At 39.3% G+C, this 23,037-nt stretch overlaps 2 protein-coding genes across 2 annotated transcripts; one reads left to right on the top strand and one right to left on the bottom strand.

The window, feature by feature from the left end:
• The first annotated feature begins 225 nt into the window (after window positions 1-225).
• Window positions 226-2,153, top strand: LOC120414788 (synaptic vesicle glycoprotein 2B-like). The gene is made up of 5 exons (XM_039576100.2): window positions 226-341; window positions 398-466; window positions 530-854; window positions 914-1,861; window positions 1,917-2,153. The coding sequence occupies exons 1-5, from the start codon at window positions 305-307 to the stop codon at window positions 2,107-2,109; spliced, it is 1,572 nt and encodes a 523-aa protein (XP_039432034.1). The 5' UTR covers window positions 226-304; the 3' UTR covers window positions 2,110-2,153.
• Window positions 2,154-7,005: 4,852 nt separating this feature from the next.
• Window positions 7,006-8,200, bottom strand: LOC120414837 (eukaryotic translation initiation factor 3 subunit F). The gene is made up of 3 exons (XM_039576163.2): window positions 8,020-8,200; window positions 7,760-7,906; window positions 7,006-7,683 (listed from the first exon to the last, which is right to left on the bottom strand). The coding sequence occupies exons 1-3, from the start codon at window positions 8,141-8,143 to the stop codon at window positions 7,091-7,093; spliced, it is 864 nt and encodes a 287-aa protein (XP_039432097.1). The 5' UTR covers window positions 8,144-8,200; the 3' UTR covers window positions 7,006-7,090.
• Between the last annotated feature and the right edge of the window lie 14,837 nt (window positions 8,201-23,037).

Genomic DNA, 23,037 nt, shown 5'->3' with positions numbered 1-23,037 from the left:
AACAGGACGCATCGTACACCCGGCATCCTAAATATCTTAATCTGCTTATCAGTTCATCTCACCCATCATCGCGATGCCCATTGTTTCCTAGAGAGCGGCACCGTATAACAACAAGCTCGCGTATTTGACGATCAAATATTTACCGTAGACCGTAGATTCAATTTCACACAGCGGCAGCTGATATGCAAATTTTATCAAACTCACTCTGTGAATAGGCCAATTTCACCACAATGACCTACCTTGTCCTGTACAAGAGAAGCAAGACGATCTGAGAAGTTCAGTTGCAAAACGGTAGCCCACTAGAATGGACGGCAAAACGATGGTGAAGTCTGGTTCTGCTGGTAAGCCCCCTTCGGAACCTAACCATGTAAATTTAGGACGCTTGTTCACATTATAGATGGCACGGGCGATTCTGCGGCGAATTGTCCGAAGCGTGTCTCGTTCGAGGATGCCCTCACGCTGGCAAGTAAGTTCGATCTCAACTGATTCAATACGTAAGATCAAATGATCAAGTGGTTCGTTCGAATAGAATTTGGTCGCTTCAACTACGTGCTGATCGCGATCGCCGGAACGGTGCTGGCCGCGGTCATGTTGGAAATGCTGAGCATCAGCTACGTGATCGCCGTGGCCGAGTGTGATCTCGAGCTCACGTCCGGTCAGAAGGGAATTCTTGGTGCGATGGCGCTGGCGGGAACGATCGCGGGTTCGCATCTGTGGGGATTCCTGGCGGATACGTTGGGCCGAAGGAAGGTGATCATTCCGACCCTGTTGATGACCAACGCCGTATCGTTCGCTTCCAGCATGATGACCAACTTTTGGATGATCACGATCTGTCGGTTTTTGACGGGGTTCTTGTAGGTGTTGATCGCGATCTTCGAGCTTGATTATTAATTTGAAAGATTATTTTTTTCAGTATTTGTGGAGCTTCAGCGTCAATCTACGCGTACCTCGGAGAGTTCCACAACTCACGCGATCGATCGCGAGCCATCATGGCGGCCTCCTTCGTACACTCGATCGGTTGTCCACTGCTTCCCGGACTTGCGTACATCATCATCAACCAGAGCTGGGCCTTCACCATCCCAATTCTCGACATTGTGTACCGTCCGTGGCGATTGTTCCTCGTTATCTGCGGACTTCCGGGTTTCATCAGCGCTATCGCGCTGCTCAAGTTCCCCGAAAGCCCAAAATTCGACCTTAATCAGGGCAACGTCAAGCGAGCTACGGAAACCATCCAGTGGATACATCGCTTCAATAACGGTAACGCAGAATCTCCCTTGCAAATCCAACTAATCCTCGGCGAAGCCGAGGTTCAGCCCTCTCGCGATCACTCCAAAGGAGTCAAAGCCGTACTGGAGCTGATCTGGAACCAAACCGCGCCGCTGTTCAAGCGACCCTACCTCCACAAAACGATCCTCATGTGCTTCCTGCAGTTCGGCACCTACATCACCGCCCACGGCATGTTCATGTTCTTCCCGGGGCTGCTCGATCAGCTGGTCAAAGCGCAGGAAGCCGGCATCGATCGAATCACCCTGTGCGACATTGTCTACGCGCACAATCCTCTCGAGCCATCGGATCAACCGACCTGCACCCAATCGCTATCGCTCGCCACGTACGGCTACTCGATAACGCTGGACATTATCTACGTGCTGGGCTTTCTGGTGATCGGGCTGCTGGTCAACGCCGTTGGCAGGTTGGCCATTCTGGTGTTTGTGTTCACGGGGTGTGGCGCTTGTGGCGTGCTGGCGGTTCTCGTGGACATCCCGCTGCTTTCGATGTGGCTGTACATCCTGATGATGATGAGTGGCTTCACCGTGAGCGTGGTCAGTGCCGTTACGGTGGATTTGTTTCCCACTAGCTTGAGGTGAGGTTGCTGATTTGATTCTTGTTAATCTTACTAACAAATTTCTGTTTTTTAGGGCAATGGCGGTAGGAATCTCGCTGATGTGTGGCCGCATTGGGGGCGTTTTCGGCACGAATCTGGCCGGACTGCTGCTGGATAGTCAGTGCGAGCTGACGTTCGGCATAACGTGCTCTATTTTGCTGCTGTGCAGCGTGCTGTCGTTCTTAATTCCGAACATCAACAAAAAGGTTCAGCCTGATGCCAGTTAGGTCGGTGGTGTAATAAAAGAGACTAGTCAGACTGAAAATCTGTTAATCAGCTAGTAGAATCTTCTACCTATCAGATTTACGATGACAATCTTCACATCTCCCTGCGTAAATCTTTTCTTTAGTTGGATACTTTTTACCTAAGGAGCACAGTTTTTGAGTTATTGAAGCAGATATTTTACTTAGTTATGCGTCCTGCTCTCCAATAGACCACAGGACCGCGTTGAAGGATTTCCACTGTTGACGGTTCTCTTCTTTCGCTTTCATAAGTGCCCGCTTAACGTCGCGTCAAAAGCACTGATTTCTTGGCTTCTACGGACGTAGCCGTAGCATGATCACATTGCAGAGAACTTCAGGATTATGCACAACAGCATAATGCCACACCAGATTCTCTTTCTAGGGAACTTTCACTATAAATATCGGTCTAATCAGTGTCTTGTACAGAGTCAGTTGCGTGACGCCCATGCAGCTGTCAAGGCTTTCCGTAATCCAAAGTAGGCGCGATTAGCAAAGTGTATTTGGGTCTGGATCTCTAGGCTGGTGTCGTTGTTTTCGGCAGTTACCAGCGATCTCCAGCACATCACAATCCACAGCTAAAAGGGTGAGTCTTGAGGAGCCGGTGACCTCTCATGTGCTTCATTTTCGTCGTACTCATGGCGAGTCCGGTTTGTCTTGTCTGATGATGTGACAACTGGGTGTCAGCATTGAGCAATTTTGATCTATTTCTGGCGTTATTCCGGAACTTAATAAACTTCACGGCTTCTTCCAGCTCCCTCAGCGTAGGTGGACTTGAGTTCACCCGGTTGATTAGCCGTGCGTTGGGCGGCTGATACTGGTTGGTTGGACGTGGATGCGAGATTTGAGCTGGTCAGTAATCCTACTGACCAGGCCTGCAAAATGTTTCCAACCCAGCGTACACATGAAGCAAACCAAAATGTCAGTCCACTGCTAGCATCTGACTGTAAGCCTACTGTGTCCGTTCAACCACTGCCGCCTGACTCGTGCCGGTCGACTGCTGGAGAATGAGAGACGTGAAAAAATGAGCTACACTCACTCAATTCGTGTCGTATGACTGACTCGTAAAATCCTCTCTAAACACTGTTTTGACTATTTTTAAACAATTGAATGGTTCTAGACTGTGCAAAACACTTAAAACAACCATAACTTATATTCAAAATTACATTTCCACGCATAAATACCAACTTTTTGTGTAAAAACTTGTTTCTTTATGTGTGTGCGTGCAACGTCGAATGAGCGTTGGTCGACTACTGCCTCGCAATGCAGCTGCTCAGAGAGCTAGGGCACTCACGACTGAGTCGGGTTTGTTTATGTCACGGTTTTGCGGTTCAGTGAATGGATCTGAAAAAATCGTGTATGCGTCGCCGATTTTCGCGTCAGGACCCCTGACATTTTCAGCTCTGCTACTGACCAGCGGTTGAAGGCGTCCTTGCTGAACTTCCGCGACCTGAATCTGAACCACGATTATCCGTTATTCGTTTACTGGCTTTCATGAAATGAACTTTGAACTTGTAGGTAGGCTTCGGCAATCTCCGATAATAAACGATAACTCATTTTAAAAATCTTTCTTCAATCAATTAACTCAACCATATCATGTTAAATTTGCAATGCTTTCGCTAAGAATATTTTTTGCAAAAGTAGTAAGTATCAATGTATAAATATGTACTCAAAATTGTTCACAGAATACTGTATTTTTTCGAAAATACTAAAATTTTCATAATTTGCAGTATGGTTATCAAACGTAGCGGAATTTTTATGTTTTTTTCACTTTGTTAAAATATTTTTGTAAAATACTAAAATTTTCACACAACACCGTATTTTTTTGAAAATGCTAAAATTTTCAAAATTTGCAATATGGATATCAAACGAAATGTAATTTTGTATGCTTTTTCAATTTATTAGAGTTTTTTTTAATTACAAAAATTTTCACAAAATATCGTTTTTTTTTTAAATAGGGTAGAGTCGTCGGTAGAGTAGTCATCAATGAGACACGGGGAACAATGATAAAATTGCTCCTACAAGTCGTAGTTTCAACCAATCAGGCTCATATTTGGGGGAAAAGTGTGTCTACCGGATACACGTCTGCCATATAAGTGCCTTTGGTTATGGACGCTCCCTTGAAAAGTTATTCATAAATGTTTGATTCTGGGGTTTAAAAGTAAATTATGGACAAAAATTACTTTTTCGCTCGTAGGCTGCCATTTACACCAAAACTAATATTTCTTCAAATTTCTTTCGACGTTCCATAGGGATTGAGTTGGGCTACAATTTCCTTTCATTAGATTTGGCCAAAATTTAGAATATACCCAGAATGCAGGGCTGTTTCATTGTTCCCCACTCATTTCAGCCCATGGGTAACTATGAGACACTTTGATTTTTCTTCATTAAACTTTTCAAAATCGATGGAAATCTTTCAAAACATGGATTTAAAGTGATTTTTGGCATATTTATAGAGTTTAAACTTCATTTAACCAAAAATACAAAGTTATTTGGCATTAATACATGGATTTTACAAAATTTAAATTCTTTTTAGTGTAACTTTTGTTAATAAAAATTTCATGTTGGGGACCATCCATAAACCACGTGAACACTTTAGGGGGGGGGGGGGGTATGGCGATTGTCCACGCTCCATACAAAAAAGTTTTTTTTGTATGGACAATTGTCCACGAGGGGGGGGGGGGGTTAAGATTTCCAAAAAAAGTGTCCACGTGGTTTGTGGATGGTCCCTTGGCAAAATTTCTCTAAAATGTTCAAGGCAAGTAACCTGCAATGGAACAATGCAAAAACATGATGTTTTACTAGAAAAATGTGTCTCATTGTTCCCCAGCTCTCTCATTGTTCCTACCAAGTGCGTCTTCAATGAGACAGTTGAATAACTCTGGCTGTAGATGGCGGATCGATCTCATATTTTGGTCAATGTTAGAACACATTAAAAGAAAGATAATGCAACAAACAGCTCATTAAAACATGCTGATGAAAAAATTAGAAAAATCGTTGAAAGTTGAAAACCAAAAGTGTCTCATTGATGACTACCCTGCCCTACTCAAATTTTTAAAATCTTGACTTTTTTTTGATAAGGTCCTATAAACAAAAGTAAACATTGAGTGTGTGACATAAGGTGTGAAAGGGATACACTCAATGTTTACATTTGTTTATAGGACCTTATCAAAAAAAAGTCAAGAAATATACAATATGGGTATCAAACGAAGCGATTTTTTTCATGCTTCATACATACATTTAAATTGTGTATGTTTCAAACATGATTTTGTGTCGTTTGATACTCATATTGCAATTTTGGAAAATTTGAGTATTTTCGAAAAAATACCGTATTTTGTGATCAATTTTGAGTACATATTTATACATTGAAACTTACTACATTTGCAAATTGAATATTCTTAGCGAATGCTTTGAAAATTTATGAAAATTTTAGTATTTAAAAAAAATCTAAAAAATTGAAAAAGCATACAGACTTCAATTCGTTGGATACCCATATGTATTGCAAATTTACAAAATTTTATTACTTTCGAAAAAAATACGGTATTTTCTGATAATTTAAGTACATTAAAAAACAATATTAATGTGAAAAACAAACCAAATTTCGCTTCGTTTGATACCCATATTGCAAATTATGAAAGTACTTTTGAAAAAAATACGGTATTTTGAGAACAATTTTGAGTACATATTTTTCTTTGAAACATACAAGATTTAAAAAAAATTGATTCTTGGTGAAAGCATTGAAAATTTAACATGATATGGTTGAATATGGTCGATTTTAGAGAGATTTTAAAAATGAGTTATCAGCAATAAGATTATCGCCGATAGAATTATTTAAATAACGATAACAATAACGATAGATTATCGTTATCGTCCCGACGCGTCCGGCATTCTTGCGACGTGTCCAGAACACCGGATTCGGTCAGCTTTAACGACCTTCCGAATAATTGGCTTGCCGTAGAGTTGCGCCAGCTCGTGGTTCATCCTTCTCCTCCATACAGTGTTCACACGCACGCCGCCAAAGATCGTCCTAAGCACTCGTCGTTCGAAAACTTCAAGCGTTTGTAGGTCCTCCTCGAGCATCGTCCACGTCTCGTGCCCGTAGAGAACGACCGGTTTTTATCAGCGTTTCGTACATAATGCACTCTGTACGTCGAAAAAGGGTACCAGACCTTAAGGTCTTGTGGAGTCCAAAGTAGGCACGACTACCGATGGTGAAGCACCTCCGAATTTCTCTGCTGCGGTTGTCCGACGTGACCAACGATTTAAGGTACACAAACTCCTCCACAACCTCGAACTCGTCGCCGTCGATTGTCACGCTCGGTCCTATGCAAGTCCTAAGGGACTCGGTTCATCCTGCCAACAGATACTTCGTCTTCGTCACATTCACCCTCAATCAAACCTTATCCGCTTCCCGCTTCAATTCAGTGTACTTCCTAGCCACCTCCTCGAACGTTCTGCCGACAATGTCCATGTCCTCGTGCCCCGTATCTTGAAGCCCGCCCGCCTCATAACACCTTCAAGCCCAATGTTGAAACAGAGGCCGGAGGAATCTTCGCGCTGCACCGTGCCCCGTCCATCGTTGATTTCACCATTCTGATCAGCTTCCCGGGAAAGCCGCTTTCGTACATGATCTTCCATAGCTCATCGCGATCGACCGAGTCATACGCGGCTTTGAAATCGATGAACAGTTGAATTACCTAAACACAATTAAATTTGAGACTTTTGGGACACTTTCTCTAGCAATGATAAAACACAGTCTTTTTTTTTGTGAGATAATCCACAGCAGCTTTATCGCCTCCTTGGAACTTCACACTTGGAATTCAAGCGCTTGCGCGCGCGCGACTTTTCGTCTAACGTCTGAAACACTGTCCTTTTTCCTTCTGCTCTACCTTGTTTGCGCTCGATACACTTTTTGCAAATCGAATCGTTCACTGTTCATAAAAACTGTCTCACAAATCCCGCGTGTCACTTAACTGAGGAACGACGTCAGGCTGGTCAGTTTCTCGTTCAGTTGCAGTTGAGTTTTGATGAGCTGGGACAGCGTGACCACCATCAGCAGGTCCTTCACGTTCGAGTTGAACATCTTGGCGAACTCCTCGTGCTTCATGTTCGGCACCGAGTGGATCAGATCGAGCAGGGCACGGCCGACAAAGTTGTCCGGCTGCTGCTTCTCCGCCAGGACGTCCTCAACGTAGTTGAGCACCTCTCCGAGCAGCGTCTGCAGCTTGCCGGACGCCTCGGAAACCTGGGCCAAATCTAGCATTGGCGAAACCGTGCGTGGTCGGGCCGGGTTCGACTGGACGCCGATGGTTTTGGCGCACAGCGACAGACCGACGACCTCCGGCTCGTAGCTGGTGACCTCAACGTTGATCGGCGTGAACATGCAGCCCGTCTTGCCACCGGGGACGCCCAGCGAGACGCACACGTACGCCTTGATGCCCATCCGAGCGGCCGTCAGCGACGTGTCCAGCGTCAAATGGATCGGGTTGTTGCACTCGCGCGCGTAGTACTCGTGGATGACCGAGCTGTGGTTGGTCACCTCCTGACCGGTGGCCCACCAACCTGAAAACATTAAAAAATAATTAAGTCAAATTGTTCCCATCCCACCCCACATTCCCCTCTCTCAGTTGTTACTCACCGACAATGTTCTCGGACGGGTTGACCCGCCGGTTCAGGTCGTACAGATCGGACGCGTAGCCCAGTTCGGCCTCGACCTGGTCGGCATGTTCCTTGTGCGGCACGCAGAAGCAGTTGGTCACCTCGACGATACCCTTCTCCACGGAACCTACAAAAAATTGAATAAATCCAGCGTCATCAAAATTTGTTTCCCCCAAGACGTCAGGAAGAAAAAGCAAGGTTATGTTCGCCACCGAGATTCAATCCCGAAAGTGGACTTACCCAGCAAAGTTCCGATGACGCGCTCGGAGTCGGCGTTACGGCGCTCGTAAGCGTCCACGATCTGGAACAGAACGACCGGGTGGACGCGAACGGTCAGGTTTAGGGGCAAATTTATCGTGGACATTGTCGTGGCTGTGGGCGATTTTCAACACACTCCGGGCTGGGAAAGACAGAAAAACTTTCTGACGGGGCCTTTGACAGGTGACGACGTTTGCGAAAGTTTGGCCAGGGTTGAAATTGGGACGTGCGCACGCATATTTGATGTTCGAAAGTTGCAGAATCCAGCAAGTGCACGCCGAAAAATAATTTATCGAGCTTTATCAAAAATATTTTTTTACAAAAACTTCGGCCAAAACTTAATTTACTCAAAAATAAGTTTAAAAGCAGGGGGCAATTTTTTTTTTTAAATCGAAATTTGAAAGGGAATTCAAGTGCAATTAGCTGAAATCAATTGAAAAGCAGTCCCCTGCGTTTAGAATCACTTTCAACAAGTTTGGGTTTATTCAAGAATGCTTTGATTTTTTTTAAATTTTCCCCCGATGGTTTGACACCAACTGTTGTTTTTGAAAACTAATGATTGCAAAACAACTCTCGAGTTTTTTTTGAAAAGGTCCTATAAACAAAATTTTCACTTTTTGCTTTTTAGGTGTTTTTGAATACCCCTGACTCAAGGCGGTTCTAAAAACACCCAAAAAGCAAAAATTGAAAATTTTGTTTATAGGACCTTTTCAAAAAAAACTCTAGAACTGAACTAGTGTAAAATGCATTTAAAAACACTTTTTTCGTTCAAATGTTGGGGTTATGACTTGTTATTTAAATTATTGTTTTTTTTTATTTTGTTTGAATCCACATAACACAGAATTTTGCATCAGTTCTACAGAGCTATAGCTGTTAAATCTGTGTTCTTTTATTACACAGATCTGTGTTAATTTTTACACAGGTTTTCGAAGAGACTTTCTTTCAAAATCTTGGTAAAAAAAATACGAGTTTATTGAAAAGTTTGGAAAATTTGGTGAGTCATTTCTACTATATTTTCCTTATTTGCTATTGATAACACCGACCAACAAAATTTCTGCGCAGGTTCAACTTGAGGGGAAGCATGAAGTTTGAGGTCCCCAGGAACACGTGCACTTTGAATTTTTCAAAAAAAATTTAGACAGGGCCGAATGCTCGCTCATGACTCATAGGTTGTTTTTAAAATTTACTCTAGATTTGACAGACAACGGCTGTACTCACTTCTATGTACAAGCCTTTTGTGTATTCCCGGTTTTGGGCGATCTATATTTTATACAGATCTGACGTCTAGAGCAGTGTTTCTCAACAGGTGAGGAATTCTCGAGATTTTTTAGAATTGGGTTCTAAAATTAAGCTTTAATTTGTGATATTATTGTTCACAACGATAAAGCTTATTTTTCTGAGTACAGGGACCCTTTGTACGACCGCAAAGGATTTACAAAGGATTTTCAATTTAAAAAAATAACTTGACAGAAAATGTCCTACTTGACAGCTCGTTCCAAGGGGACCATATTTGATCCATCGAAAAAATGTTGTCTTGTCAATTAATTTGTTTGCATTAAAATGAAAATAAGGGTGTGTTCTCATAACTCCTGAATTCACGTCGTTTAATTTACGTTACCGGTTCATCTGTAGACGTTTATAGTTTTTCAGCAATTCACACATGTTTTTCATTCAAAATCTTTTTCAGCATGCTTGCTTACTTTGAAAACGATATTTGAAGTTGTTTTTGTAAGGATTTTCTCGGAAAATCTTGAAAATTTCCACCTCAAACTTTCCAGGTGGAAGAACCGTTTCAGGTATAAAAACGTCTTTCACTTGAATTGACGTCGTGACGTGAATGATTTAACGTCGGACGTAAATTGCATGCAAGTCTCCATTATGGAAGTTGCAAATATAGTTTGCCATAAAAAAATCGAGTTTGCCGACTTAAGTGTAATTTTTCATAACAAATCTTCTGCAAATTCCTAGCTAAGTTGAAATCAACAAGTAAGCGAGAATTTTGATTTGCATTCAGATACTTTTTTGTCAATTATTTGGCGCTATTGTATTAAAAAATGATAAATATAATAAATATAATAAATATATGCCTCTTAAAATTCAAAAAGCTTGTCTCAGAACTCATAACTACCGAAATGCTAAAAATGAAAATATATTTATCAATTTCTTGACTTAGCTCTGTGCAATGGTGCAATCAAATACATATGAGTAATTCTCGCTGAAAGTGGACCACTATTTACACAAGGTGCTCAAAAATCAAAAGCAATGTACTTTTTCAATAGCCCCCACCAAGTTATGAAAGAAACCATGTTTGGTTGGTTAAATTTGTCCTCACCTCGCCACGAAGCTAAATATTTTTTTTTAATTGGTAATTTTTTGACTTAGGCGCGCCTACAAAATTGCTAATAACTTTGCAAAACTTCAACAAACCTTTGATGTTTAGAGGTGTTTTGGAAAGGAAATGAGCAGAGCTTTCGAATGCACTTGTCAGAAAAATACCGTTCCATACATTTTTTAGCCACAAAACACCAATGTATTTTTAAAAGTCATTTTTGAAGGCCGGCGCCCCGCTTTATCGAAAAACTGACAAATCCATTCGAAAGCTGAGACGATTTCACATAAAGGACCAATAAATCTAAGGTGTATGTTCCTCCTATCTTTTTTAATCTAATTTTGATTCTGCGAGCGCAGCGCTCCGTTCGCATTTCGGGCACCCAAAATGTCGCAATTGGCTTGCCCCATTTTAAGGTTTTGTCAAAAAATAAAGGTGCTCACTTTTTAAATGATAGTTTATTGTCCAAGGATCAAAATGCACTTTCGATAATTGACCAATATTTATGTTTTCGGGTTCTTCCAGGCAATTTAATGTCGAAAAAATGTTTTTTTTTAACTTTTTTTTTTGTAAAATGCTCACTTACAATTGGGTGGACTTTTTTTCAGTAGGACTAATGAATGTAGAATGTAGGAAATTTCACCACGAACATTTGTCTCTAAAAGAAAACGTATTTCCGATACTCCAGTGCCAAGATATTTTAGTTTTAGTGAGAAAAAAAAGTGCCAATTTTACAAATTTCTCAGAATTAACAAGCACAGCCTATTATTTACATGCGGCATATGTTTTGGAGGCCAGAGTATGGTTTCTTATAGTTATTTTGGTCGCTGAATTTGGATCTGGAATCAAATTTCAGATTAACAGTTAAACTTGGAGCCACGACCAAAAGTTATTTGTGGTAATATGCTGTAATTTTAATCGCTAGTGAATTCGGTCATATTTCATCTTTCGCTCACCTTTAATTGATATTTTACTCACGGATTTTTTAAATGGAGATTATTTTTTTCAACTTCTGATTGTTTTGAGAGGCCTCGTGGCGTAATGTTTAGCGGCTTCGGCTGCCGATCCCTAAGTGGCTATGGGGAATACACGCAAATAATATTTGAGCGTGGCTAAAATATCACTGTTCACTGTTTATCTGAAATTTGATTCCAGATCCGAATTCAGCGACCAAAATAACTATAAGAAACCATACTCTGGCCTCCAAAACATATGCCGCATGTAAATAATAGGCTGTGCTTGTTAATTCTGAGAAATTTGTAAAATTGGCACTTTTTTTTCTCACTAAAACTAAAATATCTTGGCACTGGAGTATCGGAAATACGTTTTCTTTTAGAGACAAATGTTCGTGGTGAAATTTCCTACATGCTACATTCATTAGTCCTACTGATAAAAAGTCCACCCAATTGTAAGTGAGCATTTTACAAAAAAAAAGTTAAAAAAAAAACATTTTTTCGACATTAAATTGCCTGGAAGAACCCGAAAACATAAATATTGGTCAATTATCGAAAGTGCATTTTGATCCTTGGACAATAAACTATCATTTAAAAAGTGAGCACCTTTATTTTTTGACAAAACCTTAAAATGGGGCAAGCCAATTGCGACATTTTGGGTGCCCGAAATGCGAACGGAGCGCTGCGCTCGCAGAATCAAAATTAGATTAAAAAAGATAGGAGGAACATACACCTTAGATTTATTGGTCCTTTATGTGAAATCGTCTCAGCTTTCGAATGGATTTGTCAGTTTTTCGATAAAGCGGGGCGCCGGCCTTCAAAAATGACTTTTAAAAATACATTGGTGTTTTGTGGCTAAAAAATGTATGGAACGGTATTTTTCTGACAAGTGCATTCGAAAGCTTTGCTCATTTCCTTTCCAAAACACCTCTAAACATCAAGGGTTCGTTGAAGTTTTGAAAAGTTATTAGCAATTTTGTAGGCGCGCCTAAGTCAAAAAATTACCAATTAAAAAAATTATTTAGCTTCGTGGAGCCGAGGTGAGGACAAATTTAACCAACCAAACATGGTTTCTTTCATAACTTGGTGGGGGCTATTGGAAAAGTACATTGCTGTTGATTTTTGAGCACCTTGTGTAAATAGTGGTCCACTTTCAGCGAGAATTACTCATATTCAACAAAGGAACTGACACATTGCCGGGGAAATTATTGTTTGCCCCGGTCTAACCTAGAGTTCCTTGATGCTAACTAGCATCAGTTTGGCACAAACCACCCCATCAGTCAAAACTTACACTTGAATTGAAAATCGTTGTTAGTCAATGATGCCTTGTTTGAACGATTAACGGAACATTCATGGTTATTGTTGTGATTTCCGCTTCATTTCGTAATATAAACATAAAGAAAACAGTAGCTTTTCAATCAAAAATCACTTTGTTTATTTCTCGACCGCTGCCACTCACGACCCGCTCCGTCTGCCTGACACTCTGCACTCTTACATCGAGTTATCCCTATTTCTAGTTATTATTACTTAGACGTTAGATCTCTACATTCCTCCTTTTCTATCAAATAAAGTTTTACTGACAATGCAAACCAGTTATTTACAAGTTTGTTATTTATAAACTATTTTAGATGAAGAAACCTAATAACATCAAGTCTTACTATGAACATTAGAGCAGGCATACGAGTGACTTTGATCTGATTTGACAGGAAAAGCGCAAGGCAGAAAAACCTGTATCTTTTCAAATTAATTACAATGAGATAATGTGAATCAACACACATGAATTTATAATACTCCTAGATTGATCAGTTCATCTTCTCGTTCTCAGTTGATAAACGTTCCCGTTCCAACATGTGGTAAACTCTCGTCGTGGAAAATGGTACCTTGAATAGAATTGAATTTAAGTATACAAATTTCAAATAATTAATAAATCCTCATTTTACTTCCCTTTTGTTTTAGCTGAGGAGTTGGACATTCATTTGTATTCCATAATTTAAGACAGCTTCAGTGAAGTCGCTGGTCGATGATTCTACTCGCAGTCCATGGGCATTTGTTCGGATCCTGAAGATGTTCAGGATGTTCTCTACATTCAAGAATTAGGACGCCAGTACTTATTATCTCTTCTCATCCCCTCCTTTTTTCTATGAACAAAAAAAAATATAAGAAAATTACCGATTTGAAGAATTAAACCAACAGTTTTGGAATTTACAAGCTACACTACAAATTAAACATAGACCGTTTTCTCTTGCTACAGCCCTAACTCTCAGTACCTACAAAGTCAGAAAGAATTCTTACGAGAGAAACTAGGTAGAGATAGAGAGAGCGCAGCGAAAAGTTTACCTTTCGAATGGTCAACGTTTCTAAAAGTTACATTTGATTTATCCGTTCTCTTTCATTGATTCCGTTACTGAAATCTTCCACTTCTTGCCTTCAGTACATCCCTTAAATTTTATTGTACTAGCATACCACTTATAACTGTATATTTTACCTGGATTGTTAACTCCACATATTCTTAAAGAACTCAAATTTTTTTTAAAGAAAATCATTTATATACCTTTTGATAATATTAAACTTTTGTTTTTTTCGTAGTTTTAATCATGATAGATTTTTCCTGAAGTTTTCCCGCAGGTTATTTTTGTTCCTATTTCCAATCTTAACACTATCCTCGCCTTTCGAAACAGCTTACGTCAGCATCCTGAAAATATTTTGTAATCGACGCCAAACCTCTGATGATTATTTAAAATCCCTCAACGTACGGTACTCAATAAATAAATTTATATTAAATTTATATTTTTCCTCACGATTTAAATACTTTGAAACCTTTGACCTGAAAAACCTCACGGTGTTGGATTTATTTATTTTATTCATTCCTCACGGTGTAAAACCGAAAACCTGTCCACCGAAAAACCTCACGGTGTTGGATTTATTTATTTATTTTTTTCATTCCTCACGGTGTAAACCGAAAACATGTCCACCGAAAAACCTCACGGTGTTAGATTGATTAATTTTTCAATTCCTCACGGTGTAAAACTGAAAACATGTCCACCGAAAACATATCCACCGAAAAACCTCACGGTGTAGGATTTATTTATTTTTTCATTTCTCACGGTGTAAAACCGAAAACATGTCCACCGAAAAACCTCACGGTGTTGGATTTATTTATTTTATTCATTCCTCACGGTGTAAAACCGAAAGCATGTCCACCGAAAAACCTCACGGTGTTGGATTTATTTATTTTTTTCATTCCTTACGGTGTAAACCGAAAACATGTTCACCGAAAAACCTCACGGTGTTGGATTTATTTATTTTTGTTTTCATTCCTCACGGTGTAAAACCGAAAACATGTCCACCGAAAAACCTCACGGTGTTGGATTTATTTATTTTTTTCATTCCTCACGGTGTAAACCGAAAACATGTTCACCGAAAAACCTCACGGTGTTGGATTGGTTAATTTTTCAATTCCTCACGGTGTAAAACCGAAAACATGTTCACCGAAAAACCTCACGGTGTTAGATTGATTAATTTTCCAATTCCTCACGGTGTAAAACCGAAAACAACCACCGAAAAACCTCACGGTGTTGGATTTATTTATTTTTTCATTCCTCACGGTGTAAACCGAAAACATGTTCACCGAAAAACCTCACGGTGTTGGATTTATTTATATTTTGATTCCTCACGGTGTAAACCGAAAACATGTTCACCGAAAAACCTCACGGTGTTAGATTGATTGATTTTTCAATTCCTCACGGTGTAAAACCGAAAACATATCCACCGAAAAACCTCACGGTGTTGGACTTATTTATTTTTTTCATTCCTCACGGTGTAAAACCGAAAACATGTTCACCGAAAAACCTCACGGTGTTGGATTTATTTATTTTTTTCATTCCTCACGGTGTAAACCGAAAACATGTTCACCGAAAAACCTCACGGTGTTGGATTTATATATATTTTGATTCCTCACGGTGTAAACCGAAAACATGTTCACCGAAAAACCTCACGGTGTTAGATTGATTAATTTTTCAATTCCTCACGGTGTAAAACCGAAACATATCCACCGAAAAACCTCACGGTGTTGGACTTATTTATTTTTTTCATTCCTCACGGTGTAAACCGAAAACATGTCCACCGAAAAACCTCACGGTGTTAGATTGATTAATTTTTCAATTCCTCACGGTGTAAAACTGAAAACATGTCCACCGAAAACATATCCACCGAAAAACCTCACGGTGTAGGATTTATTTATTTTTTCATTTCTCACGGTGTAAAACCGAAAACATGTCCACCGAAAAACCTCACGGTGTTGGATTTATTTATTTTATTCATTCCTCACGGTGTAAAACCGAAAGCATGTCCACCGAAAAACCTCACGGTGTTGGATTTATTTATTTTTTTCATTCCTTACGGTGTAAACCGAAAACATGTTCACCGAAAAACCTCACGGTGTTGGATTTATTTATTTTTGTTTTCATTCCTCACGGTGTAAAACCGAAAACATGTCCACCGAAAAACCTCACGGTGTTGGATTTATTTATTTTTTTCATTCCTCACGGTGTAAACCGAAAACATGTTCACCGAAAAACCTCACGGTGTTGGATTGGTTAATTTTTCAATTCCTCACGGTGTAAAACCGAAAACATGTTCACCGAAAAACCTCACGGTGTTAGATTGATTAATTTTCCAATTCCTCACGGTGTAAAACCGAAAACAACCACCGAAAAACCTCACGGTGTTGGATTTATTTATTTTTTCATTCCTCACGGTGTAAACCGAAAACATGTTCACCGAAAAACCTCACGGTGTTGGATTTATTTATATTTTGATTCCTCACGGTGTAAACCGAAAACATGTTCACCGAAAAACCTCACGGTGTTAGATTGATTGATTTTTCAATTCCTCACGGTGTAAAACCGAAAACATATCCACCGAAAAACCTCACGGTGTTGGACTTATTTATTTTTTTCATTCCTCACGGTGTAAAACCGAAAACATGTTCACCGAAAAACCTCACGGTGTTGGATTTATTTATTTTTTTCATTCCTCACGGTGTAAACCGAAAACATGTTCACCGAAAAACCTCACGGTGTTGGATTTATATATATTTTGATTCCTCACGGTGTAAACCGAAAACATGTTCACCGAAAAACCTCACGGTGTTAGATTGATTAATTTTTCAATTCCTCACGGTGTAAAACCGAAACATATCCACCGAAAAACCTCACGGTGTTGGACTTATTTATTTTTTTCATTCCTCACGGTGTAAAACCGAAAACATGTTCACCGAAAAACCTCACGGTGTTAGATTGATTAATTTTCCAATTCCTCACGGTGTAAAACCGAAAACAACCACCGAAAAACCTCACGGTGTTGGATTTATTTATTTTTTTCATTCCTCACGGTGTAAACCGAAAACATGTTCACCGAAAAACCTCACGGTGTTGGATTGGTTAATTTTTCAATTCCTCACGGTGTAAAACCGAAACATATCCACCGAAAAACCTCACGGTGTTGGATTTATTTATTATTTTCATTCCTCACGGTGTAAAACCGAAAACATGTTCACCGAAAAACCTCACGGTGTTGGATTTATTTATATTTTGATTCCTCACGGTGTAAAACCGAAAACATGTTCACCGAAAAACCTCACGGTGTTGGATTTATTTATTATTTTCATTCCTCACGGTGTAAAACCGAAAACATGTTCACCGAAAAACCTCACGGTGTTGGATTTATTTATATTTTGATTCCTCACGGTGTAAAACCGAAAACATGTTCACCGAAAAACCTCACGGTGTTGGATTGATTAATTTTTCAATTCCTCACGGTGTAAAACCGAAAACATGTCCACCGAAAAACCTCACGGTGTTGGATTTATTTATTTTTTTCATTCCTTACGGTGTAAACCGAAAACATGTTCACCGAAAAACCTCACGGTGTTGGATTTATTTATTTTTGTTTTCATTCCTCACGGTGTAAAACCGAAAACATGTCCACCGAAAAACCTCACGGTGTTGGATTTATTTATTTTTTTCATTCCTCACGGTGTAAACCGAAAACATGTTCACCGAAAAACCTCACGGTGTTGGATTGGTTAATTTTTCAATTCCTCACGGTGTAAAACCGAAAACATGTTCACCGAAAAACCTCACGGTGTTAGATTGATTAATTTTCCAATTCCTCACGGTGTAAAACCGAAAACAACCACCGAAAAACCTCACGGTGTTGGATTTATTTATTTTTTCATTCCTCACGGTGTAAACCGAAAACATGTTCACCGAAAAACCTCACGGTGTTGGATTTATTTATATTTTGATTCCTCACGGTGTAAACCGAAAACATGTTCACCGAAAAACCTCACGGTGTTAGATTGATTGATTTTTCAATTCCTCACGGTGTAAAACCGAAAACATATCCACCGAAAAACCTCACGGTGTTGGACTTATTTATTTTTTTCATTCCTCACGGTGTAAAACCGAAAACATGTTCACCGAAAAACCTCACGGTGTTGGATTTATTTATTTTTTTCATTCCTCACGGTGTAAACCGAAAACATGTTCACCGAAAAACCTCACGGTGTTGGATTTATATATATTTTGATTCCTCACGGTGTAAACCGAAAACATGTTCACCGAAAAACCTCACGGTGTTAGATTGATTAATTTTTCAATTCCTCACGGTGTAAAACCGAAACATATCCACCGAAAAACCTCACGGTGTTGGACTTATTTATTTTTTTCATTCCTCACGGTGTAAAACCGAAAACATGTTCACCGAAAAACCTCACGGTGTTAGATTGATTAATTTTCCAATTCCTCACGGTGTAAAACCGAAAACAACCACCGAAAAACCTCACGGTGTTGGATTTATTTATTTTTTTCATTCCTCACGGTGTAAACCGAAAACATGTTCACCGAAAAACCTCACGGTGTTGGATTGGTTAATTTTTCAATTCCTCACGGTGTAAAACCGAAACATATCCACCGAAAAACCTCACGGTGTTGGACTTATTTATTTTTTTCATTCCTCACGGTGTAAAACCGAAAACATGTTCACCGAAAAACCTCACGGTGTTAGATTGATTAATTTTCCAATTCCTCACGGTGTAAAACCGAAAACAACCACCGAAAAACCTCACGGTGTTGGATTTATTTATTTTATTCATTCCTCACGGTGTAAAACCGAAAGCATGTCCACCGAAAAACCTCACGGTGTTGGATTTATTTATTTTTTTCATTCCTTACGGTGTAAACCGAAAACATGTTCACCGAAAAACCTCACGGTGTTGGATTTATTTATTTTTGTTTTCATTCCTCACGGTGTAAAACCGAAAACATGTCCACCGAAAAACCTCACGGTGTTGGATTTATTTATTTTTTTCATTCCTCACGGTGTAAACCGAAAACATGTTCACCGAAAAACCTCACGGTGTTGGATTGGTTAATTTTTCAATTCCTCACGGTGTAAAACCGAAAACATGTTCACCGAAAAACCTCACGGTGTTAGATTGATTAATTTTCCAATTCCTCACGGTGTAAAACCGAAAACAACCACCGAAAAACCTCACGGTGTTGGATTTATTTATTTTTTCATTCCTCACGGTGTAAACCGAAAACATGTTCACCGAAAAACCTCACGGTGTTGGATTTATTTATATTTTGATTCCTCACGGTGTAAACCGAAAACATGTTCACCGAAAAACCTCACGGTGTTAGATTGATTGATTTTTCAATTCCTCACGGTGTAAAACCGAAAACATATCCACCGAAAAACCTCACGGTGTTGGACTTATTTATTTTTTTCATTCCTCACGGTGTAAAACCGAAAACATGTTCACCGAAAAACCTCACGGTGTTGGATTTATTTATTTTTTTCATTCCTCACGGTGTAAACCGAAAACATGTTCACCGAAAAACCTCACGGTGTTGGATTTATATATATTTTGATTCCTCACGGTGTAAACCGAAAACATGTTCACCGAAAAACCTCACGGTGTTAGATTGATTAATTTTTCAATTCCTCACGGTGTAAAACCGAAACATATCCACCGAAAAACCTCACGGTGTTGGACTTATTTATTTTTTTCATTCCTCACGGTGTAAAACCGAAAACATGTTCACCGAAAAACCTCACGGTGTTAGATTGATTAATTTTCCAATTCCTCACGGTGTAAAACCGAAAACAACCACCGAAAAACCTCACGGTGTTGGATTTATTTATTTTTTCATTCCTCACGGTGTAAACCGAAAACATGTTCACCGAAAAACCTCACGGTGTTGGATTTATTTATATTTTGATTCCTCACGGTGTAAACCGAAAACATGTTCACCGAAAAACCTCACGGTGTTAGATTGATTAATTTTTCAATTCCTCACGGTGTAAAACCGAAAACATATCCACCGAAAAACCTCACGGTGTTGGACTTATTTATTTTTTTCATTCCTCACGGTGTAAAACCGAAAACATGTCCACCGAAAAACCTCACGGTGTTGGATTTATTTATTTTATTCATTCCTCACGGTGTAAAACCGAAAGCATGTCCACCGAAAAACCTCACGGTGTTGGATTTATTTATTTTTTTCATTCCTTACGGTGTAAACCGAAAACATGTTCACCGAAAAACCTCACGGTGTTGGATTTATTTATTTTTGTTTTCATTCCTCACGGTGTAAAACCGAAAACATGTCCACCGAAAAACCTCACGGTGTTGGATTTATTTATTTTTTTCATTCCTCACGGTGTAAACCGAAAACATGTTCACCGAAAAACCTCACGGTGTTGGATTGGTTAATTTTTCAATTCCTCACGGTGTAAAACCGAAAACATGTTCACCGAAAAACCTCACGGTGTTAGATTGATTAATTTTCCAATTCCTCACGGTGTAAAACCGAAAACAACCACCGAAAAACCTCACGGTGTTGGATTTATTTATTTTTTCATTCCTCACGGTGTAAACCGAAAACATGTTCACCGAAAAACCTCACGGTGTTGGATTTATTTATATTTTGATTCCTCACGGTGTAAACCGAAAACATGTTCACCGAAAAACCTCACGGTGTTAGATTGATTGATTTTTCAATTCCTCACGGTGTAAAACCGAAAACATATCCACCGAAAAACCTCACGGTGTTGGACTTATTTATTTTTTTCATTCCTCACGGTGTAAAACCGAAAACATGTTCACCGAAAAACCTCACGGTGTTGGATTTATTTATTTTTTTCATTCCTCACGGTGTAAACCGAAAACATGTTCACCGAAAAACCTCACGGTGTTGGATTTATATATATTTTGATTCCTCACGGTGTAAACCGAAAACATGTTCACCGAAAAACCTCACGGTGTTAGATTGATTAATTTTTCAATTCCTCACGGTGTAAAACCGAAACATATCCACCGAAAAACCTCACGGTGTTGGACTTATTTATTTTTTTCATTCCTCACGGTGTAAAACCGAAAACATGTTCACCGAAAAACCTCACGGTGTTAGATTGATTAATTTTCCAATTCCTCACGGTGTAAAACCGAAAACAACCACCGAAAAACCTCACGGTGTTGGATTTATTTATTTTTTTCATTCCTCACGGTGTAAACCGAAAACATGTTCACCGAAAAACCTCACGGTGTTGGATTGGTTAATTTTTCAATTCCTCACGGTGTAAAACCGAAACATATCCACCGAAAAACCTCACGGTGTTGGACTTATTTATTTTTTTCATTCCTCACGGTGTAAAACCGAAAACATGTTCACCGAAAAACCTCACGGTGTTAGATTGATTAATTTTCCAATTCCTCACGGTGTAAAACCGAAAACAACCACCGAAAAACCTCACGGTGTTGGATTTATTTATTTTTTCATTCCTCACGGTGTAAACCGAAAACATGTTCACCGAAAAACCTCACGGTGTTGGATTTATTTATATTTTGATTCCTCACGGTGTAAACCGAAAACATGTTCACCGAAAAACCTCACGGTGTTAGATTGATTAATTTTTCAATTCCTCACGGTGTAAAACCGAAAACATATCCACCGAAAAACCTCACGGTGTTGGACTTATTTATTTTTTTCATTCCTTACGGTGTAAACCGAAAACATGTTCACCGAAAAACCTCACGGTGTTGGATTTATTTATTTTTGTTTTCATTCCTCACGGTGTAAAACCGAAAACATGTCCACCGAAAAACCTCACGGTGTTGGATTTATTTATTTTTTTCATTCCTCACGGTGTAAACCGAAAACATGTTCACCGAAAAACCTCACGGTGTTGGATTGGTTAATTTTTCAATTCCTCACGGTGTAAAACCGAAAACATGTTCACCGAAAAACCTCACGGTGTTAGATTGATTAATTTTCCAATTCCTCACGGTGTAAAACCGAAAACAACCACCGAAAAACCTCACGGTGTTGGATTTATTTATTTTTTCATTCCTCACGGTGTAAACCGAAAACATGTTCACCGAAAAACCTCACGGTGTTGGATTTATTTATATTTTGATTCCTCACGGTGTAAACCGAAAACATGTTCACCGAAAAACCTCACGGTGTTAGATTGATTGATTTTTCAATTCCTCACGGTGTAAAACCGAAAACATATCCACCGAAAAACCTCACGGTGTTGGACTTATTTATTTTTTTCATTCCTCACGGTGTAAAACCGAAAACATGTTCACCGAAAAACCTCACGGTGTTGGATTTATTTATTTTTTTCATTCCTCACGGTGTAAACCGAAAACATGTTCACCGAAAAACCTCACGGTGTTGGATTTATATATATTTTGATTCCTCACGGTGTAAACCGAAAACATGTTCACCGAAAAACCTCACGGTGTTAGATTGATTAATTTTTCAATTCCTCACGGTGTAAAACCGAAACATATCCACCGAAAAACCTCACGGTGTTGGACTTATTTATTTTTTTCATTCCTCACGGTGTAAAACCGAAAACATGTTCACCGAAAAACCTCACGGTGTTAGATTGATTAATTTTCCAATTCCTCACGGTGTAAAACCGAAAACAACCACCGAAAAACCTCACGGTGTTGGATTTATTTATTTTTTTCATTCCTCACGGTGTAAACCGAAAACATGTTCACCGAAAAACCTCACGGTGTTGGATTGGTTAATTTTTCAATTCCTCACGGTGTAAAACCGAAACATATCCACCGAAAAACCTCACGGTGTTGGACTTATTTATTTTTTTCATTCCTCACGGTGTAAAACCGAAAACATGTTCACCGAAAAACCTCACGGTGTTAGATTGATTAATTTTCCAATTCCTCACGGTGTAAAACCGAAAACAACCACCGAAAAACCTCACGGTGTTGGATTTATTTATTTTATTCATTCCTCACGGTGTAAAACCGAAAGCATGTCCACCGAAAAACCTCACGGTGTTGGATTTATTTATTTTTTTCATTCCTTACGGTGTAAACCGAAAACATGTTCACCGAAAAACCTCACGGTGTTGGATTTATTTATTTTTGTTTTCATTCCTCACGGTGTAAAACCGAAAACATGTCCACCGAAAAACCTCACGGTGTTGGATTTATTTATTTTTTTCATTCCTCACGGTGTAAACCGAAAACATGTTCACCGAAAAACCTCACGGTGTTGGATTGGTTAATTTTTCAATTCCTCACGGTGTAAAACCGAAAACATGTTCACCGAAAAACCTCACGGTGTTAGATTGATTAATTTTCCAATTCCTCACGGTGTAAAACCGAAAACA

The sequence above is a fragment of the Culex pipiens genome, chromosome 3 (genome assembly GCF_016801865.2).
Source record: "Culex pipiens pallens isolate TS chromosome 3, TS_CPP_V2, whole genome shotgun sequence".
Taxonomy (NCBI): Eukaryota; Metazoa; Arthropoda; class Insecta; order Diptera; family Culicidae; genus Culex; species Culex pipiens.
The sequence above is the reverse complement of the archived record's forward strand: the minus strand, read 5'-3'. Positions and strand labels throughout refer to the sequence as shown.

Excerpts from the sequence above, each read along its gene's own strand:
- LOC120414788 (XM_039576100.2), top strand. The coding sequence starts at position 305 with ATGGACGGCAAAACGATGGTGAAGTCTGGTTCTGCTG. Across the intron at positions 342-397 it reads GGTGAAGTCTGGTTCTGCTG|ATGGCACGGGCGATTCTGCG; the intron begins GTAAGCCCCCTT and ends TTCACATTATAG. Across the intron at positions 855-913 it reads CGGTTTTTGACGGGGTTCTT|TATTTGTGGAGCTTCAGCGT; the intron begins GTAGGTGTTGAT and ends TATTTTTTTCAG.
- LOC120414837 (XM_039576163.2), bottom strand. The coding sequence starts at position 8,143 with ATGTCCACGATAAATTTGCCCCTAAACCTGACCGTTCGCGTCCACCCG. Across the intron at positions 7,907-8,019 it reads CGTCATCGGAACTTTGCTGG|GTTCCGTGGAGAAGGGTATC; the intron begins GTAAGTCCACTT and ends AATTTTTTGTAG. Across the intron at positions 7,684-7,759 it reads CCCGTCCGAGAACATTGTCG|GTTGGTGGGCCACCGGTCAG; the intron begins GTGAGTAACAAC and ends TAATGTTTTCAG.